Genomic DNA, 17,829 nt, shown 5'->3' on the forward strand with positions numbered 1-17,829 from the left:
CGATCAACCTACTTGCTCTTTGATGACTTTTTCCACCAACGATTTTCCTCTGCTTATCCGTGCCTAAAAAAGACCATGTTTAAATAGTTTGTTAAGATCTTCTTTCAATCTACAACACAATATAACATCTCATGCATCAATATATCACAGACCAGGCTTTGAAGAAACACCTAATATTTCCCTTTGTATTTATCAATAGTAACATCAGAGCAATTGTTAACTCATGTATACAAATATTCCTACCATCTGTGTTCTACAATAACTGATCCTGCCATCACCCAACTCAATGCTCAACCATTCAATAAACCTAAGCATGTATTTAATGTTAAAGTACTCATAGACCCACCTGGAACACAGATAGCTGCACCCAAAGCAGCAACAAAAGGCATCAACCACGTTATTTTAGCTTCACGGTTGGACAATGGAATGTAAAAATGACTGAGGCATGGCCTCTGTGTCTAGGCCAAAAGACAAATGACAGGCTCAATAAGGTATTTTGAATTTATCAGCATCATTGCAGATTACAGTAACAGTAGACTGATATGTGAAGAACTATTATGGCATTAGATGTTTAAAGACCTGGAAGTCGGCTTATGTTGTTCTGTTGAGGTTACTCAATGTCAGGATGAAAGGGTATGAACTGGGAAATGGCCTAACAGTCTCTACACTTTTCTACAAGCATACCATACCAAGCACAGACTTTTCTCTTAGCTATCTGTTGGATTCTAATTTTAAGGTTTCTTGGTTCAATGCTTGTGAGAGATAGAAATATGCTTAAAACATTGATGCTTCTTAGGTATTCACACAGAACATGCAGGAAAAAAAACATTTATTTCTTCACATGGCATAGGTCTTTTTGAAGGTTGCGGTCAGCAGAGCGAAGTGGGCTGCTAGAGTTGTGCTGTGGGAGATTGCTGACGGAATTGTAGGGATATTGTCTTTATATGATGCAGACAGCCTAGAAATATGCAGAGCATCTGATGGGCGTGGAATTTTGGTAAGCAGAGGTGGGTTGTCCAACAGACCAGTTCCTAGTCATTAGGCTATATCCTCTACTCTCTGCCACTCACATAGATTAGAAACTGAGCCAATAGTTGATGCATCCAACTTGTGTTTTATGTGGGAAGTGACTGAATATATTTCCAGACCCCGTAGAGAAGGGAAAACATACATTCCTTCTCAAAGGTTATAAAGCTGCGGTCCTCACAGAAAAACAGGCCCACTACTTCAAGCTTACGTCCTCGCTCAAATCTCCTAGTGATCTGTTTAAGATAGTGGATAATCTTTCCCTTATTCAGACTCCTGACCCTATTACAGCCTCCCAGGCACTGTGTGACCAGATCTCTACATTTTTCCATGAGAAGATTTCGGACATTTACACAGACCTAGAAATCCTTAACTCCAGTTCCCTACCTGCCACCTCCCCGACTTTTATTTCGGAAGACCAAGCTCCTGCCCCTTCCCATTCCCTCTCCCAGTTTCCTCCCATCACTCCTATATATCTCAACACGCTGCTGGACAAGCTAAAGTCCGGGTCACCGTTAGACCCATGCCCCTTAAAGGTCCTTAAAGATTGTAGACAGACTATTCTGCCCCCTTTGATGGAGGTTATGAATCTGGCCATTTCAGAGGGGACTTATCCCCTCTCTTGGAAAATGGCCATTGTCAAGCCTCTGTTGAAAAAAACCTACTCTGGACCCTGGGATACTAAATAACTTTCGTCCCATTTCCCTTCTCCCTGCCCCTGCTAAACTCTTAGAGGCTCATCTCAACCTCCATCTGAGCGTTTTCCTTGACAGTTCCAACTCCCTTGATCCTTCACAGCACGGTTTCCGGAGTACTCACAGCACTGAGTCGGCGCTCACAGTGGTTGTCGACAGCATCGGTTCTAAGGTCGACACCGGTTAGACCACCTTACTGGTGTTACTTGACCTTACGGCTGCTTTCGACACCCTGTCGCCTACCATTCTGGCCAGCCGACTCAGTGAGCTTGGAGTCAAGGGTTCTGCTCTCAGCCTCCTAACATCCTTCCTCGACCAACGGAAGCAAACGGTGAAGCTAGGCGAGTATATGTCACCCATTAAGGCTGTGAAGTGTGGGGTCCCTCAGGGCTCCTCACTGAGCCCGACGCTTTTTAATGTCTATGTTGCCCCACTCGCCAGGCTTATAAGATCCTTTGGGCTAGAAGTTCTCTCCTACGCCGACGATACGCAGATTATGACCTCCATTTCTCAATCTGCGAGCATAACTGCTCTTAACTTTAAAAACTGCATGGAGGCGGTCGCCGGATGGATGGTTGAGAACTTCCTCAAGCTTAATGGGGATAAAACGGAGGTCCTCATTTTTGGGGGCAAAAGTGAGATCTGGTCCATGGACTGGTGGCCTTCTGTGCTAGGCACCTGCCCCTTGCCGTCCCTATTTGCCCGCAATCTTGGGGTCATTCTGGACACTACTCTTTCGCTAGACAAGCAGGTCAGCAGGACTGTGTCCACCTGTTGCAATGCTCTGAGGATCTTAAGAAAAATTATTCATTATCTTTCCCCTCAGTCACGCAAACAGGCAGTAATGGCGCTCATTGCTTCCAGACTGGACTATTGCAATGCACTTTACCTTGGCATTAGCAATGGTCTGGTCCATCGCCTCCAGACTGTGCAGAATGCGGCTGCCTGGTTTGTTGTGGGTGCCCCCAAACGCTCCTCGGGCACGACCATCAGAAAAAAGCTGCACTGGCTCCCCATGCAGGCGAGGATTAATTTTAAGGCCTTATGCCTTACACACCGTGCCCTCAATGAGTCCGGACCGGAGGCTATTCGCGCTCTGGTGGCCTATTATACCCCTGGTAGAGCACTTCGCTCTTCCAGCAAAAGCCTGCTAGTTGTTCCTCGTATAGTCAAGGCAAGATGGGGCGGAAGGTCCTTCTGCTTCCTTGCACCTAGACTCTGGAATACACTCCCCAACTACCTCAAGGTGATCTCCTCCCACACTCTGTTCCGTAACGCCCTTAAGACCTGGTTATTTCAAGAAGCCTATCCATAATTTCTCTTTAGGTGATTTCTGAGCTTTCCGTTTACCATCATCAGCGCCTTGATGCCTACGGGTTTAGTTGCGCTACCTACAAATTTCATTTAATAATAATAATACCTGGAGACTTCTTTCACCTTGATAGCCGAGCGTAGGTTGCGGAGGAGGCTGGATTAAGTGCTCATGAAATAAGGGGCTCAAATGTGATAGAGGTGCTAAAGAATGAGAGGTTAAGTGTTCACTGGATGGCTGGAACCATTGTTGGGAGTCACAGAGACTATTGACTGTTCAGCTCTAGGTCACTTAGTAGAATCAAGGGTCTTAAATATAAGAGGGAAAATTCTTAATTAGGCTGAAAACAGGTAAATCTGAATGTTGCTCACCTAGGAATGGAAGAATAAGACTTGGTCCCAACACGACTCCCACAGACAGCAAGTGTGTGGTCCAACCCACTTGTCTCACTGCAGATCAGTTTCCCCTCCCATCCCCCAAAACTCCCCAATGTGATCTTTAGGAAGCGCCTTACACTTGGTGCCAAGTATGTTTACAAATCTTCTGTTGCCCCTTCTCAAAAAGCATATTCGTACTGCTCCAATCTCCCACTATCAAGCCCCTGTCCCCGCCTGAGTGTAGTAGCATCCCGTGTCACATAAAAGGTTCTGCATCATTTTATCTTAGTCTGGTGTCCTGCATGCACCAGGCTCCTTAAGGACATATCAGGCAACGGGCAGCTCGCAGAAGGACATAATAGATAGGCATTTCACACACGACCCCCACTCTGACTAGACACTGCCTGGCTCTCAGTACGCCCAGCTATTGAAGCAGTTGACGCATGAAGCTGGTACGGTTGGGCGATCTAAGATGTTTACGTTGGATGCAGTATCACACACAAGCATGCAAATATGAGATGCACAAAAGATGTACTGGTGCACAGCATGATACAATGGAACAGGTGAGAAGCGGTATTGGATACCAATGTGAAAAAAAGCCATCAGAGGGAAGTTTTGCACCTTTTACTGCTTGGAGAAAACCTTTAAAATAATGCATTGTGGGTGCAGGAAGCTGGCGCTGTCAAGCCGCCATGCAACTTCCCAGGCAATCTGCACTCGCCATAACACTTATCACAACACAGACAGTTGCAGGTCTCTCAGCTAGTCTCCCATTCTCTTACAACCACTGGTATCCCCCACTTTCTCCCGCCATGACTGCTTGCAAGTCTCTGCCACTCCCGACTTCACCCGTATCAGTCCTTCCCCCCACCCTCTTATATTCCTTGCACCAGGTCCCTTCCCTCAAACTCATTCCTTGTACCTTCAGGTTCACCCCCGCAGCTCCATGGCTCATCTGTTGCTTTTACTGAACTCCAAATTTCACTTGACAGTGAAGGGTGGGGCTGTCATGGCAGAAGCGCTATTGAGTACTCTAGTTAGCGACACAGAACCCAACATTTTCTCCGGGAAGGAGGGAAAGGGGGAGGGGAGAGCAGGTCATCAACCCACTCATCCCCACAAGCAGATTAGCACCGTGTTAAACATCGCACGCAGCGTGGCTCGAAAGCACAGCAAGGGGGTGGCATTTTATCTTTAGAAACTGTAGTCTTGGTTGCGTGAGCACGGCTCATAGCCACCACTAATTAGTTTCAGCAGCTGATCTACGATGAGCGCGCCTCGTAGTACAATGATCGGGGGATGCTCAAAAAGCGACGGGTTGCAGACAGCGCATCTGGTGGTCCAGATTAGCTCTCGAACGTTGTTAACAAGTTGCATGTAGCGCTGGCTCTGCCGGTGGAACGCAGTTGGAATGTGAACACCAAACCTCCTGAACCGCAAGTTAAGTAGTGCTGTGTGCCGGCGATAAGAGGAATAAACGGGAAAAGTAGTCCACACAAACAAAAAGTATGGTCGACAGTGAAAGGCTCCACATAGCAGGGGCAATAGCGAGGGTGGGAACAAAACAGCCACAAGGCGGGACAAATGTACACTATTCACAAATGAAAACTATGGAATTTGGTAAAGGCAGACCAAGTAACCAACGAAAAGCGGTGGGCGTTTTCAATATCAACAGAGGGAATACAGCATGCCTCACAGAGCAGTTAATTGCTACTAGGCTCGACCTAAAAAGGAGATAGATGTGGGGTACTTCTTTGCAATATCCGTGTTAGAACCCATATTGAAAGGGGTCCAGGATGTTGTGTGCTTTTCAGTATTGAAGATGGGAGACAACTGTTTCTCCACATTTTTAATGGCCAGGAAAATTCAGAGAAGGAAGTACAATTACAAATTTTCGTGATATACAATTATTCGAACATCACGTACAATTATATTGCCACTGTGACAGCCAAACAAAACAGATAAATCCGAAACGTTCAGAAACACAAGCTTCATCGCTTTCTATGGCGAACCACAATTATGCCTCAAGGGAAAAATATCTGAAATCACTATTATGGTATGACAGTGTTTGTCGGTGTTAACAATATATAATGATAGGGCAAGCAGCAATGTCTTCACCTCATTAGTATTTAAAAAAAACAAAAAAACTCACAGTCACCAAAGTATTCTGTAGACTTCTATCCAGGCCGCTTCTTTTATTGTTTGGACAAGACAAGCTATTTCCAGCATTCTGTGCAGGTTCTGGACTTCCTTCTGGGGAGAAGTGTCTGACAGAGTGGGCAAATTTTGCTTCTTTTTTATTAGAAATCAGATAACTTATGTCTTTGCTGAGAAATCCTTCTACTGTCTGAAATGAGTGGAATTGAATATTTTAGAACAGGTAAACACAGCATGTGATGAAGGTTCAATCTTTTACTTGAGTGCATTTCACACAAACACTACAGCAATATTTTCAAAATTAAAATCTTAAAACACTTCCCACAAATTATTTATGATACCTTGAGTTCTATGTCCATTAACACCGCTTCTTCAGACCTTTCTGATTTCCCCCTCTCAATTATGAGCATCACACTGCAGGTGCAGATAATATGAGTAGAGACATGAAGGATGACGGGCGTAAAATTGGAATCAGAGTACAACATTCCTTTAGGAGGATCAATACTGGGGGAAGGAATGCTGCCTCTCTTTTGATCACTGTTAAAAACTGTTTTCCTGACTCGTCAATCAAGTAAGTGGTGTCAGTGGTGTGTTCAATCTTGTAGTAAAGTTACAAGTCCCCTAAATAAAAGTCCCTGCTCGCCTTTGCCAAAGATGGGTGGGAAACGTGTCAATGATAAATCTTCCCCAGTGTGTTTATTTAGAAGAAAGAATTTACACAGTGCAAATCGCTTTACTTTACACTTTTGCACCACACTCACCTGGAACTTGAGCTTAAGCTTAAATAATGTACTTTTACTTGTTCTTCAGAAATTATAAATACAACAGATAATATGAGAATTGAAATATGGAAGGGGATTAAATACAAAGTTTTCCAAATCGGACTGAGCAAAAAAGAAACAATCCTTTAGGATCTGGATACAGTAACTGGATATCATAAAATAGTACGTAGAAACAAATTATGTTTGGAAATTCAGAGGACAGGCTGCATTATGAAAGACAATTTCTATATTGGTCTGATAATTATCTTTTTTCACAGAAATTTGTCAGAAGGTAAACTATCTGGCCAAAATGCAGCTTTCTAGCACTGTGTTACACACAGAGGAAAACTCATAGAGAAGGTTCCAACTCGTTGGATCTCCACTTTATGCATGCTGCTACATTTGTTTCACCAGTATAAATCTACGAATGATTATGTACTTCGAAGTGAAAGAGATACTACTGTTACAACCAAGTCAACTGATGTTGAAAAATTGGTGCCAAGAGAGTACATGATTAAAATGCTTACAGCCTTTGAGATTTTGATATACAAAGTTGTTCAAGAAAACTGCACCATTAGCCAAGCCCATACCACTGTTGCACTTTCTGCAGCTGGTGTGGTCATTGAAAGCGGGGTTGGGTGAGGACACTTGTGCCGACATCTCAGTCCGTTACTAAAATGATTATACTTGCTGGAAAAAAACACAAATATTACACAAGCACACACTGTAGCCTGCCTCAGTGTACTGCTCATTGGTTTGTTTGTCCCAAAGGTTGACTGAACTTAGGAATATAAATAGTCCTAATTTTGCCCTTTCTCTGTTTGCATATTCCTGTGCTTATCTTGAACATTCTCTGGTTATAATTTTTTCCATTTTGAAAACATGTTTTCGCTGTGGTTGATGCACGCAAGACTTGGGTGTAAGTGTCATTTCTTTTTACTTTATTTTAATTTAACTTTTGTTTATTGGGAAAACAATACATAGAAAACAATAAGAAAAGTTTAAGTAAATCAGTAAAAACAATATAAACAGCCTCACAGTTAATTAACCATTATCATATACTGAGTATATTACACACCACACTATAAATAGAAACATTACTAATTTGATTTTAAATGTTTAAGTTGAAACTCCTCCTTATGGGACCCCATTATATCCTAAATATTGGCTATGGCTCTTTATTGCAATGGCTTGCTCAAATAAGAAACCTGGGATATATTCCTGCCACCACTCGAGAAACGGACGGGTGGGTCTGTTCCTTCTATGCCAGCGCATTAATTACCAAAGCAAATGCCACTGTATTAGCCATTAATGGTTTATGATCACAAATTATAGATCCTTCTGAATTCCACTATGGAAGAGAATGGTTGTAGAATGTTGATAATTGATGTTACATATTTAAATTAATTCTAGAATGTATGTTTCCCGAGAACTTAGGCAGTCCCGTCCAATCAGCAAATATATGTGAGCTATTGGCATCTAATTCGCCGCACCTTAGACAGGAAGATGTAGTAATCAATCATTTCGGTAAAAGTGACCAGGAGTGTCAGTACATATGTACACAGTGGAAAGTTCTGAAAATGGAGTTTAACAAGCATCAAAATGTGCTATTAGATTATTAAGTGCATTGCTGATTAATCTCACTCTAATATCAATGTTTAATTCCTTGCACCATGATAACGAATGCTTATCTATATTTGATATTGTATCATCCCATACAGTTTTGTAATAAGCAGTAATACTAGGAGGTTCAGAACAGGTTTACAAGACTGGATTGATCTCTACATACAATTCACATTTGTGCTGTAGCTGGAAGCAGTTGTTCCCAATTGCAGCTAATTTAACCACTGATCACTGAATTTATATCGAAATCTTATTCCTCAAACAAGAGCAGTTGGTTTGCTTCAGTCAGGTGACCCACCCAAATGACCCATTGTCTGGGCCACTGACACAAAGTTTTGTCAGTAATATTAGCCAAAAAGAGTGGGTTGTTCCACACTGGTGAATGAAAACAAATAGTAGGCAATCCCTGCATTTTGGATAAATGCCTAAATGTTGTCATTCCAAAAGAAAAATACACTTTATAAAAGAAAATGGAGTTCCTGCTATTAATGTTTAATGCTTGGTAGATCAGAGTCCCTGCTGATACCTAATAATTCCATTTAATAATCAGTCCTATCTACTTTTCTAAAGGTACACTGCACCCTAAGTGCTCCTCTATAGTTAAGCAGGTCCATTAACTATCTTCAGGAGTGGTCAAGTCCAGCATATTACCACACACATTTCTTCATAAGATGCAGTGATGCTCGGTCAGGTATACTCTCGCTCTTGTTCCTGCATTTCAAAATTGGAGGACAAGAAGAGGACCATTCAGGATTTCAGCACTTTCCTCTGTTTCACCAAGGTAGTCTGGGACTGGGTCTACCTGCAGTGCTTGGAACACCTTGCGGCTGTAAGCTTGCATGCAGTTAGAATTTGGCAAAACTGTATCACATTTTATAGTCTCCCAATCGAGTCTTACTTAAGAACCTTTTTAAAAAAAGAGTGTGTGTCTGTAACCAATCATCATCTTTTCCTTATAAATTTTGTGCACAATGCTAGAATTTGTTAATTCTTTGATGGGTCACTGAAGCCTTAGGGCACTGGCTAAGTCAATCTCAATGGAAGGTTTGGTGCTAGAAGTGACTAGAATAGCCAGCAAGTGACTTGTCAGTAATGGGTCTCAGCATCAGCACCTCTATGTTGCAAGAACAGCAGTGTTGATGCTGTTTAGCCAATAGGCAGGGGACACTCTCCAATCCTCCATGCTATCGGAAGGATACTGGGCAATTTGGGTTGTGGGATATTAACATTGATTGTTACCCAGGGTCTGGAAATTGCATTAAGTTATTGCTTTGAAGGTAGAGCACAAAGTGAATCTGTAATGGCTTGTTTGTATGTGAAAGCAGCCAGTAAACTGCTGCCTTTACTCTTTCAAATATATGCCGTCTGCATTGTAGGGAACTAGTTCAACAGGGGTGGAGAAGTGTGGCTCAATGGTTAGAGCGACAGACCCTGCTGCAGAGGTCTAGTCCGGGACCAGGGTTCAATTCCCGCCTCGGCGGGTCTTGGGCTCAATTTCCTCGGACCTGATAATTCTCGCCTCGGGGCCTATTCTAATCATGGGTCCCACTCTGCAACTCTGGGCAATAGCTTGCTTAATCTCCACAACGCCCCCCACAACGCTAGGATGCCTGGCTTCACCTTAGGGGTGCCCAGGAGTGGGCACTTCACAGGGAAAAGCCAGGAAGGGTTCCACAGCGGTATTCGTACAAGCGCCGAGATACCCCAGCTGGGGTCGATTTGTGCGCTATACAAGTACACTACATTTACATTTACATCTCTGCTAAGAAATCTACAGCTGGATGATTCTCGGCCTTTTGGCTAAGATCAAGTGTAGAAATCTACAGCTGGAAGATTATGAGCTAACCTGCTGCGGCAACACAGTCCAAGGCAACCTGTGGGAATCCCAACAGAAAGATGGGCGCAATACCCAATCACACCCAAGCTTAAGTGGCATTGATGTAAAGGTCTAGAAAACCTCTATTCATAGGCAGAGTTTAAACAAAGCACACAAATGATTGATGCACAACACTTGCATGCCTTAATACAGACCAGGAAAAACACAAAAATAACTGTATACCATTAGCATTTCTTAGAGCCCCCTTACCCTCCCACACACATTTACTCATTAATAAAGGTTCTCTGGCCGGACCTGAAAACAGAAGTTAATGTTTCGGAACACCTTCCAGGGTTCCAGATCAGCAGCTGCAAGGCATACAGCAGTAATCGCATGCAAGTGTAACCTACCCCTCCGAAAGCCTTAATGTCTTTTTCCAAATTTTCAGACAAGACGTTGGGCGGTAAATCAAGGTAAAACACTTTTCCAGAGAGTGGTTTACACTTTGGGTCTTCTGTTTTAACTGATAATTTCTTTTCAAGTTTCTGAGGCTGCTGATTTTTTCCCGTTTTCCCTTGAGCACGGCCTGCATCCACAAGAGTAAAAAGAATTGTGCGTCGGCCACGTGATCTTAATGACACATTCAGAAACAATAAATGGTTTATCTGGAATTTGTCAGTTTAGATGGGAACACTTTAACTTACAGTTCAGTTTTCCTTTGGATCCATTATTCAAATCACTCCGTTTCATTTTTGGAAAGCGTTACATGCTTCCAGCTGTTTTATGTGCGGGGCAAGGTACCTGCATGAGTAACATAATTAATATTTAAGATAGTAAATGAAGCCCACATTAAACCTTTGACAGGATATACTCAGGTAATTTACACAGCTTAAGATGAAGGCAGCACACAGGATAGGATGCACAAGTTCAGCAGAAGAATCACAGAGCGAGGTGATTCACCTGCCTATAGGAGGCTATTGATATTGATAGGCTAACAGCCTCCTATCCGAGATTGATCAGATAGAGCTGGGGCACAGGGTGGGATGTTTCCCCTTCTTTGGAAAATTGAAAAGCCTCCTAAAAAGGAAGGAAACCCTGAGCTCCAACATTGCTGTTTCCCTGTTCTACAAATATACTGTGTACATGTGCCTTGTAATTCTATGGCAGGACCGGAGGCTTTGGATTATGCTGTACTTCCAATGCTTTATTCCAACAGCAGCCATTTTAAAACTCAATCTGAGACCACATTTACCAAACACCCTCGGGAAAAAGTGGTGAACAAAAAAAAAAAATCAAAGAAGGGACACCATATTCCTCAGTCCAAATAGCCAGTCAAGTCAAAACAAGCTTTATTCGGTATATACAAAATATCCATAAAAGCATTCTACATAATAAAAGCAGGTTGAGGAAGATAACATAACAATAAAAACATTTCATCAAGTTACAATCCACCGTTCCCCCCTCATAAAAAGATTTAATAAAAAAATAAATACATATTTCATCAATGATATATGAACGCCATAATAATCGATAAACATTTCATGGGGTACATAGAACTACAATAATCTAAAAAAGGTACTTGAAATAAAAAGATCTAATATTTAGTAAACTAATCAGTCTCATAGACAAGTGATTCCAGATATGAGAGCATTTTCATTCGCTTAATAGCTAATTGGGTGAAGGCAATTACCGCATTACAAATCGTGACATGATCTAAGTTACAAATAAAATAAAAAGCAGTTTTATAGGATCATAACTTATTGAAAATAAAAAGTGGGCGTAAAATTGATTTCCTAAGATCCCTGTAAATATAACAGAACAGTACAAAGTGCTTTGGGCAGATTTACTATCGCTGGGGCACATTGGGAGGTTTGCACTCCACTTGCCCATCTTAGGGAATGCTATCTGAAAATGCAATGTACTTAGCCTTAGTCTAGTCAAATAAAATCTGTGTTGCGTATTCCTGATAAATATAAGATAAGGTTGGGTGCCCAATGAGAAGGGCCTTTCACAGTATAATCTGACATTAGATTTAGTACACAACCCTGCTTCCCTTTTTGTCTTGCTACACCCAAGGATTCTCTTTTTAAAGCTCCCCCTTACTCAAATTCTCAATAATCATTGGGTCTTTAAAACAGGATTCACATCAGACACAATAAGGAGATCATGGACATATTTTAACCATGGTATTTTCTTCGAACAGTCAAGACTAAGACAATCATATATTATTTCCTAGGTAGAATGGGTTTCTTCCTTTGTTCAAATTCGATGCCATACATTTATAGTAGATACACTGATCAAGTCACTTAAATAGGCGACATCTGTTTCTCTATGGACAATATAAGTAGCAATGGAATTAGGAACTGATAGCACTCTACGTAAAAATTTATTTTCCATTGTTTGCAATACGGAGGTATCTGCCATTCCCCAAAGGGCACCACCATAGCATACCCCAGATATGCCTTTACTCCCATAAAGTTTTTAAATCTTTCTCACAGGATTATTACCTATTTTTTTGTGAAAATCTAAAAATAGACTTGCTTGTCCTTAGAAATTTCAGTTTATTTAAGTTAATATGTGCATTCCAAGTCTCTTTACAATTAAAAAGTAATCCTAAATAAGAAAAGGTTGAGGTCCTCTCAATTGGTGCACCATTTATGAAGTGGGTACTACTTTTAGTTTTACATTTCCCACAGGTCATAACCAGAGTTTTAGACAGATTGATTGCTAGGTCTTCATCAGTCATAAAATTTGTAAAATTATCGATCAAAAGCTGAAGATCATTTGCAGTCCTGGAAATCAGGACTGCATCGTCTCCATATAATAAAATAGGCGTTACAAGTTTACCTACGATAGGGGCATCAGCTTTTAGACCCTGCAATAAAAAAATCAACTCCATTAATATATAATGAAAATAAAAGTGGTGCAAGGACACAACCTTGTCTAATCCCTCGGGTAACTCTGAAGTGCGTTGTGCATTCCCCAATTGTTCCCTATCGTATCTTTGATGTTAAGTGGACATAGAGTTGGGACAAGAGACTAATGATGTTAATTGGGGCACCCATCCTTTCCAGCGTTTGCCATAACATGGTATGGTTTACTAGATCGAACGCGCTGGAGAGATCAGCAAAGCAAAGGTGGAGAGAACCCTCCTTTGCACGGATATATTTCCCTAATAGCAGCTCTAAATTTATGCATTGTTCAACCGTACCGATTCCCTTTCTGAATCCATATTGTGATTCAGTTAATATGTTCCCCTCCTTCACCCAACGCTCCAACCTGACGAGCAAAATTCTGCCCATGAGTTTGAATCCACATTCAAGGAGGGAAATCAGTCAGTAACATTTAGCACTAGCTCAATTGCCCTTCTTAAAAATTGGGACAATCACACTTTCAACCCATGTTGTGGGCAACGCCCCATCAGTAACAGCATTTAAACATTTTAATAAAATGGGGGACCAGAAATCAATATTATGTTTAACAAGCATTTGCAATGCAATAGGTCTCGCATTAGGAAAGTTTGAGCTATTGATATTGTAAATGGCACATTTTTTATTTATGTGTTGGTTTTGAAAATAGCGAAATTAATACTTTGCCATTTACAATGCCAATAGTTATAACTTTTGCAAATATGACACCTATAGCATTTGTAATGCAATATGTGTTGTATTTACGTGACTTAGATGTATTGATATTACAAATAACAATGGCTTTTCATTTTTTTTAATAATTAATACTTAAATAAAAATTAGTGTCATTTATAGTGTCAATAGCTTAAAGTTTTATAAATAACTTTTGTGAAGATTATGATCAGTGTATTTTATTGTGATGAAAATCCAAAGAACAGAAGTGAAATATTAACATCTTTTTGTGACATTTGTAATAAAGCTTGAAACATTGATAGAACATATTTGAACCAGTTGTTGTTGAATGGTTGCACAGATTGATGCAGTGGTGGCGCGGAGTGATGTTGTGGTGGCGACACGTAATGCTGTGGCGTTCTGTGATGCTGTGGTAGGGCATAGTGATGTTGTGGTGCCCCTGAGTGATGCTGTGGTGGTGCTGAGTGATGCTGTGGTGATGTGATAGAGTGAGTGTGCTAGATAGATAGAGTGAGGGCGATAGATAGATTGAGGGCGATAGATAGATAAGTAGATAGATAGAAAGGTAGATAGATAGATAGATAGATAGATGGGTGATAGATAAATAGAGTGAGGGTGATAGATAGAGGGAGGGCGATAGAGTGAGGGTGATAAATAGATGGTGCAGTGTAATTATGTGGCATGTAATTATGTGGCACTGAGTGGTATTTGGAGTGTATGTTGCATTGAGTGCAGTATAATTATGTGGCGTGTAACTATGTGGCACTGAGTGGTATTGTTTGGAGTGTATGTTGAATCCAGTAGAGTGTAATTATGTGGCGTTTAATTATGTGGCACTGAGTGGTATTGTTTGGAGTGTATGTTGCATTGAGTGCAGTGTAATTATGTAGCATATAATTATGTGGCACTGAGTGGTTTTGTGTGGAGTGTGTGTTGCATTCAGTAGAGTGTAATTATGTGGCATGTAATTATGTGGCACTGAGTGGTATTTGGAGTGTGTGTTGCAATGAGTGCAGCGTAATTATGTGGCGTGTAAATATGTGGCCCTGAGTGGTATTTGGAGTGTATGTTACATTGAGTGCAGCGTAATTATGTGGTGTGTAATGTGGCACTGAATGGTATTTGGAGTATATGTTGCATTGAGTGCAGTGTAATTATGTGGCGTGTAATTGTGTGGCCCTCAGTGGTATGAGTGTAAACATTTTCTACTGCAAGTCGTCCCACTAAAACAGAGTTTTTTTTATTTTGTTTAAACGACTCAATATGTACCTACTAAAGTGGTAAAATGGAACGTCTCTCCTTAAAAAGGAATCTTCGTACCTATGTGTCTTTAACCCAAACTTGTATTTGGGTACACCAGTAAGATCTCTGAAAAGATACTGTACTGCAGTTTCTGGTGGACTGCCTAGTGTTCACCATTTTGGAATCACAAACGAGGGAGAGTTTAAAAAAAAAAGAAACATTTGGGGGAAATACCCTTTACCGGTTAACTTTAATTAGAAGCATTGATATTTTTAAGGGAGAGAACCTAGAATGTAAAATACAGTTGGAAGTAAAACCTTCGTGAGTTAAAAATGGAAGATTCCCTCGAAATAAGAGAGTTGGCATGCATTGATGCCGCGGCTCACACAGCTGTGCTTGCGCGAGACTCAGGGGCCTAAGTACAAAGTCCATGTCTATTGGTGGAGAGCTGGGACAGCCTCTCTGAGGCATAACACTGGAACTTTCAATAATGCGGCTCGCAATGAGGCAGGCATGCTGAAAAGAAGCCATTAAGTGGGTTGAATAAGCCCTAGAAGAGGTCCCCTGTACTTAGCACTAGGGGTCCACGCAGAGCCCTGCCCCCCATTAATGACGGGAAGAAAGGAGCCTGCTGGCAGTGTAATTACATGAAGGGCACCCGGCTACAAACACTCCTACTGCAATAGTCACAGACCCATACATGTAAATGGCAAAACTAAAGAGTCTCTTTTGCAAAGTGCAACTATTCCCATCCCACAAAAGTGAAATCCTTACAGCGTCTTCCACTGGGGAGCATTTACCCAGGTAAACACAGAAACACAATAAGTTTCAGAAAAAAAGCAGTCTATGGTTACTAACCCCCACCATCCTTGCATGCTTCAGTTCCGGAGGCTCAATGTGACCGGAGTTCCACAAAAACACTGCTCCAGCTGGAAATAGCATGCAATTGTTCAACATTAAAACTGTCAGGATCCCGAACTGCAGATTATGTGATAAAACAACACTTGCCGACGGAGCAATATGGTGAACGCTGAAAAACAGAGGTGGAAGAAGCCACGTTTTTGTACTGCTATAAGACAAAAAAATGTTTGCTTGAGCAAATGATGCCAGTGTTTTGTGTTCAAGCCCAGTGGCTGCAAATAATTAAACTTTCAAGCCTTATCCACAACAAAACTTAAGATGCTACGTTGTCAAAAAGACAGAAGCTTAAAAAATATATTGGTGTCTACGCGAGCCATTGCCTAATTAAGAACCTAAAACAGCGCAAAGCTTTGTTCGTAATGTCTTGCTTCATTCGGTTTTTGGCTACGAGGAGCACAGTGCACAAATGCTGGGACCACTCGGGTCCGATCCAGATAGATAAGGTAAACAAAAGCTCCAGAGGTCGTTCACACAGCATTGGAGGGAGGGGGAGGAACAGCAGAGAGAGTGGGGTATGACGTTATGCCCCAAGGCGAAGGATCCATGCTGTTATTTCTAAATGAGTCAGCCACTTGTACTGTGCGCGTAACCGCCCCCTATTCAAGCTTTCAGGAGCTGTGCTGCAGCTGTAGTGTACCGCTTTTGTGCCTGCGCGATGCAGTGTAGGAATGGCTGTTTGGTGCCGGAGTGGGCTGAAAGTCTGCACAGTGGAGTTTTAATGTCTGGTATGTTAGCTATGGGGTATTGAAGAGACTGAGAAAATCAGGAGCGTGTGGAGACCCCTCCAAACAAGAACAATCAAGCTCTTGGCATTTTTTTCGGGGGGGGGGGCAAGAAATGCGAGACACGGCCTGGTGGCCATGAAAAGTGTGAAGCAGGGGGAGGGGGAGCGGATCCCTTTGAAGTGAAGCTCTCGGAGGCAGGTGGCTCGGGGAGCAAATGGTGAGCGCGTGCACGAGCACATGCACTCGACGTAATCCGCCTGGTGGTTTCAGAGATTGGTTTGCCCTCAATACTCTCGTCCTATTTTCACTTGCGCGATTAATAGGACGAGACCTAAAAATGTCTATTGGGACCCCATCCGGCCCTGCCGTCTTCCCACTTGCACTATCTTGTAGGGCAATTTGAATATCGTCTACAGTAATATCAATCTTGCCAATTTTTAGCAAGATTATATTACCGTCCTTGTCCTTTATATTGCTACATTTAGTGGGGTTAAAAATTCCCTCAAAATGCAGCAACCAATCCTCTGGAGTCACCACAGTCTCAATCCCTGCAGAGTAAACATATTTAAAAAGGGGTTGGTCTGTGGTTTTCCAGAAGAGAGTGGAATTTTTAGTATTCGCTGCTTGGACCAGGCTTTCCCAAGCCATCTCTCTTATCTCTATTTTCCTGGCATGTAAAGCTTGTTTAACATTTTCTAAGGTTTCTAATTTTTTTGCCATTTCTAGGTTTAACCTTCAATTCATCCTTCAAAGCTCTGTTCAGTTTCGAGCATTCCCGATTAAACCATTGTGAGCAGAAGACCTTATTGTTCCTTTCGTTCTTATTTTTTAATCTCAATTCCTTATGAATACCCATTGTAATATTATTGAAAGCAGTAACAACCACAAAATAGCCAATCACTGTCCAGGAACCACAGCCTAGACCGTAGTCATCCCCTTGCTCATCCTCTTTCTTTTTATGATTGTTTATATTCGGCAGCCTCTGGACCGCGTTCCGCGTCCCACGGCTGCAGTTATGTTCTGATGATGTTCTATACTGCTTTGCCACTGTTTTACCATTGTGAGCACGATAATTGCAGTGCGGCGCTGGTGCACAGTAGCGGCTCACCTCAGTCCTCTGAGTTTGACCGTTATGGGGCCGCTCCAGCGCACAACAGCTTGTTACGGGCTTCGGTCAGCCAAGTGTTGTGTTTTTCTGTGGCTTTCAGGTTACAATGGTGTTCGCCACGGCCCACAGGTCCGTTGTTGGGCTTACACGGTTCGCTGACTGTCTGTGGTGAGGCGCGGTCCTCCCCCGGCCGTCAGGGGTGCTATTGCACGTGTCTACAGCATCAGCTCCTCTTGCTGGCAACGGCACGCGGAATTACTCATCCTTTACATTCCTGACATTCCGCCCGCTGTTGCTGCCTCACATCCCTGGAAACAAACGCCCTCTTTGAGGGTCTGTAGAGCGGTGCTCTGGCCAATTTGATGCTCGATTTGGTCGAGTAGGTTTGCGTCTGTATGTGCTTGACTGACGCCCGCTGGGTGTATATTCACTTTGGCCTTGAACTGGGGCCTGCAGGGACAAGT

General features: G+C 42.2%; 1 protein-coding gene across 1 annotated transcript in view; it reads right to left on the reverse strand.

Annotated features, from left to right (window-relative positions):
- DBF4 (DBF4-CDC7 kinase regulatory subunit) overlaps positions 1-17,829 on the reverse strand; it is a 260,182-nt gene that overhangs the window by 220,560 nt on the left and 21,793 nt on the right. Inside the window, exons 2-5 of the mRNA XM_078663591.1 lie at positions 10,472-10,568; positions 10,178-10,353; positions 5,563-5,757; positions 13-63 (exon numbers count right to left, since the gene is read on the reverse strand). Coding sequence (XP_078519717.1) covers positions 13-63; positions 5,563-5,757; positions 10,178-10,353; positions 10,472-10,517 — 468 coding nt within the window. The 5' untranslated portion in view covers positions 10,518-10,568. The remainder of the gene's footprint in view (positions 1-12; positions 64-5,562; positions 5,758-10,177; positions 10,354-10,471; positions 10,569-17,829) is intronic.

Source organism: Lissotriton helveticus, chromosome 10, assembly GCF_964261635.1.
Source record: "Lissotriton helveticus chromosome 10, aLisHel1.1, whole genome shotgun sequence".
NCBI lineage: Eukaryota > Metazoa > Chordata > Amphibia > Caudata > Salamandridae > Lissotriton > Lissotriton helveticus.